Source organism: Salvelinus fontinalis, chromosome 33, assembly GCF_029448725.1.
Source record: "Salvelinus fontinalis isolate EN_2023a chromosome 33, ASM2944872v1, whole genome shotgun sequence".
NCBI lineage: Eukaryota > Metazoa > Chordata > Actinopteri > Salmoniformes > Salmonidae > Salvelinus > Salvelinus fontinalis.
Window position 1 is genome coordinate 48,666,453 of NC_074697.1, and position 2,628 is coordinate 48,669,080.

At 44.5% G+C, this 2,628-nt stretch overlaps 1 protein-coding gene across 1 annotated transcript; it reads left to right on the top strand.

Annotated features, from left to right (window-relative positions):
• The first annotated feature begins 585 nt into the window (after positions 1–585).
• Positions 586–2,379, top strand: LOC129832447 (apolipoprotein A-IV-like). The gene is made up of 3 exons (XM_055896519.1): positions 586–781; positions 947–1,037; positions 1,309–2,379. The coding sequence occupies exons 1-3, from the start codon at positions 733–735 to the stop codon at positions 2,123–2,125; spliced, it is 957 nt and encodes a 318-aa protein (XP_055752494.1). The 5' UTR covers positions 586–732; the 3' UTR covers positions 2,126–2,379.
• The last annotated feature ends 249 nt before the right edge of the window (positions 2,380–2,628 follow it).

Here is a 2,628-nt window from a genome sequence, read left to right on the forward strand (position 1 = left end):
TTGAGGACATCCAGCAGCGCGGACAGTGTTTTGGGACTGTGTGTGTGAATGGTGTGAACCACCCTGATACTTTTGAAATAACAGTTTTAAAAACTTTTACTTTGTAGCCTTGTCTCTGTGGTGGCCTGTAGTCATAGAAACCGGGAAGTTGACATACTGTACTTTTTGCCATGTAGTGTATCTAAGCGGATGAATTTAATAGTGCATTTAAATTAGAACTCAACGTGGTGTTTTTTAGGAACAAGTGTCCCCGTGGTAGTTGTATTGAATCAACTTTGCATGTCCTCTTATATTGACCTGCAAACTCTTCCTGATATTGACCCCGTCGCCCCACATGACTCATTTTAAAACCACAACTCTTTTACAATCTTGCCCCTTAATACAGGATGACATCATTTTAAATTCTTCAAACCGATGTCGCAAGGAATGTTGGAGCTTGTGCAGTCTGTGACAGGGAGAGTTACTGTGCGTTGTGTTGGGTGCTATTCGTTATGACCCTCCACGTGTTGTGTGTTGACACAGGCAGAGTTAAAAGACAGCCAATGAAAAGAAGGACCCATCCCTTTATAAGCACGGTCTTGATGAAGAGTCATTCTGCCAAACCTAGTACACAGGTAAGGACAGGCCACTCTCTCACTTATTGATCTTCAGCAACTTCTATTGTTGTTTGGTCTATTTAGTCTGAAGATTCCTGTGAAAAATCCCATTTTTCTTCAGTGAAGATTAAAAAACATGCATCTCAAAGTAGTGATCTTCGCCTTGTCATGTTTGACAACAACAGGTTTGTGCTTTCTTTCCTTTTCATTAAAAACATCATAGCATCTGCTGTCGAACAGTGTTTATCATAATATAGAGCAGATTTAATAGTGTTTTAATAAAAAGAATAATAGAATTTGAAAGGAGTTCATGTATCAATGGTGTTAACTTCTCCTATCTTCTACTGTAGCATACCCACTCCAACGTACCCGCAGAGAAACATCACAGGCACTACGGGACAATCAAGCTCATGAGAAGACAGACCTCAACAAGGATGTCAAGTATGTCCTCATACAATACATGACATAAACAATTGAATCATGAATCAGAAATGCTTGTATACAGGTGAGCCTTTTAAGAGCCTTCTAACAGTCCTACACAACCTTATTACAGCCGTATAACAGTCCCATAACAGACTTATATCAGCCTTATAACAGTCATATAATGGTATTATACAGTATTTTAACAGCCCTATACCAGTCCTGTAACAACCCCTTAACAGCCTCATGACAGCCTTATAACAGTCCTTTAACTGATCCTATATGTTAACAGTGGGCTGTGGAAGAGCCATGTGGAGAACAGCAACCTGTATTCCCAGGACAGCCCCAACCCCATGGTGAGCGAGATCAGGCACAAGCTTACCCTGGAGTCCGAGAGGCTGCGCGCCCACCTTCGCCAGGAGCTCACTAAGCTGAGGGAGAGGCTCGCCCCGTACCCTGCCCACCCCCAGTCCAGCGAGTCCACCCTGGCCAGCATGAGAGATCGCCTAGGCCCCCTGATCAAGCAGCTCCAGAGCGCCTTGGACGGCAACAGCCAGGAGCTGTGTAGCCACCTCAGGCTCTACTTTCAGGGATTGGAGGCCGCGGAAAGCCAGGCGGCGGCCGGACCCACCCTATACCTGGAGGCTGTGCAGTGGATCAGCCAGACCTTGGACGACAGCAGTGCCGAAATGACCTTCCTCATCCAGGACTTCAAAACCAACACGTCCAGCATGATCAGGGAGCTCATTGGTACCATTCAGGGGGACTTCTGGCAGGAGGTGAATGTCCGACTGGGACAGGAGGTGCAGGCGTTGAGTCTGGAGGTCCAGGGCAGGGTGGGGGTGCTGAAAGCAAATCTGTCCCATCTCCTGCTGGCTCCACAGCCCCTCAAGGCAGTGGTGTCCACCAGTATGGATCAGTTCTGCCAGAGTGTCGCCTTACAGGACCAGTTGTTCCATGCCCGAATTGAGAAGCACCTTCTGGGGCAGGAGTCACAGGCTCAGAGCCCCAGCGACCCGCTCTCTCTACAACCTCTGGGCTTATTGGAGGAGGACTTCTCTGCGAAACTAAGTGTTCTCCTCCAGGACATTCTTAACAATGTCCAGTAAAAGCAGAACATAACTTTCCACATAGCAGAATGAGAGCGAGAGAGTGCATTGTGTCCCATTATAGGGAGCATTTAAACTATATCATTGTTTCTGCTCCTCGTGCTTATATATATCAACTCCTCTACCATTGTATATAGAGTACAGTAAGTAATCCATGTATATTTATGATGTTTCCATTGTTGTGTTTATTTCATGTGGATGATTGTTGTAAAGGCATTGTATGTCAACTGTAAATAAAGCTTGTGTGAAGTTTACACTGTGTAAATAGTATGTATTGTGACGGCTAGTTCATAAGCAGTACTTTGACTATATTCTCATAAAAACAGACATCAGTACCGACTGCATTGAATTCATATTAAACATAATTGAGTCTTTTTTTTCAGATAATATACAGTACAGAGCAGCAGTAGCAGGTCTGAAATTGGAGCATGATTGACACGAAAACCAGCCATCTTAGGTTAGAAGTCAACTGTATTGAGTACAGTATATCAAAATAAAAAATA

Coding starts and splice junctions, on each gene's coding strand:
- LOC129832447 (XM_055896519.1), top strand. CDS start 733: ATGCATCTCAAAGTAGTGATCTTCGCCTTGTCATGTTTGACAACAACA. Junction 782..946: donor GTCATGTTTGACAACAACAG/GTTTGTGCTTTC, acceptor CTTCTACTGTAG/CATACCCACTCCAACGTACC. Junction 1,038..1,308: donor GACCTCAACAAGGATGTCAA/GTATGTCCTCAT, acceptor ATATGTTAACAG/TGGGCTGTGGAAGAGCCATG.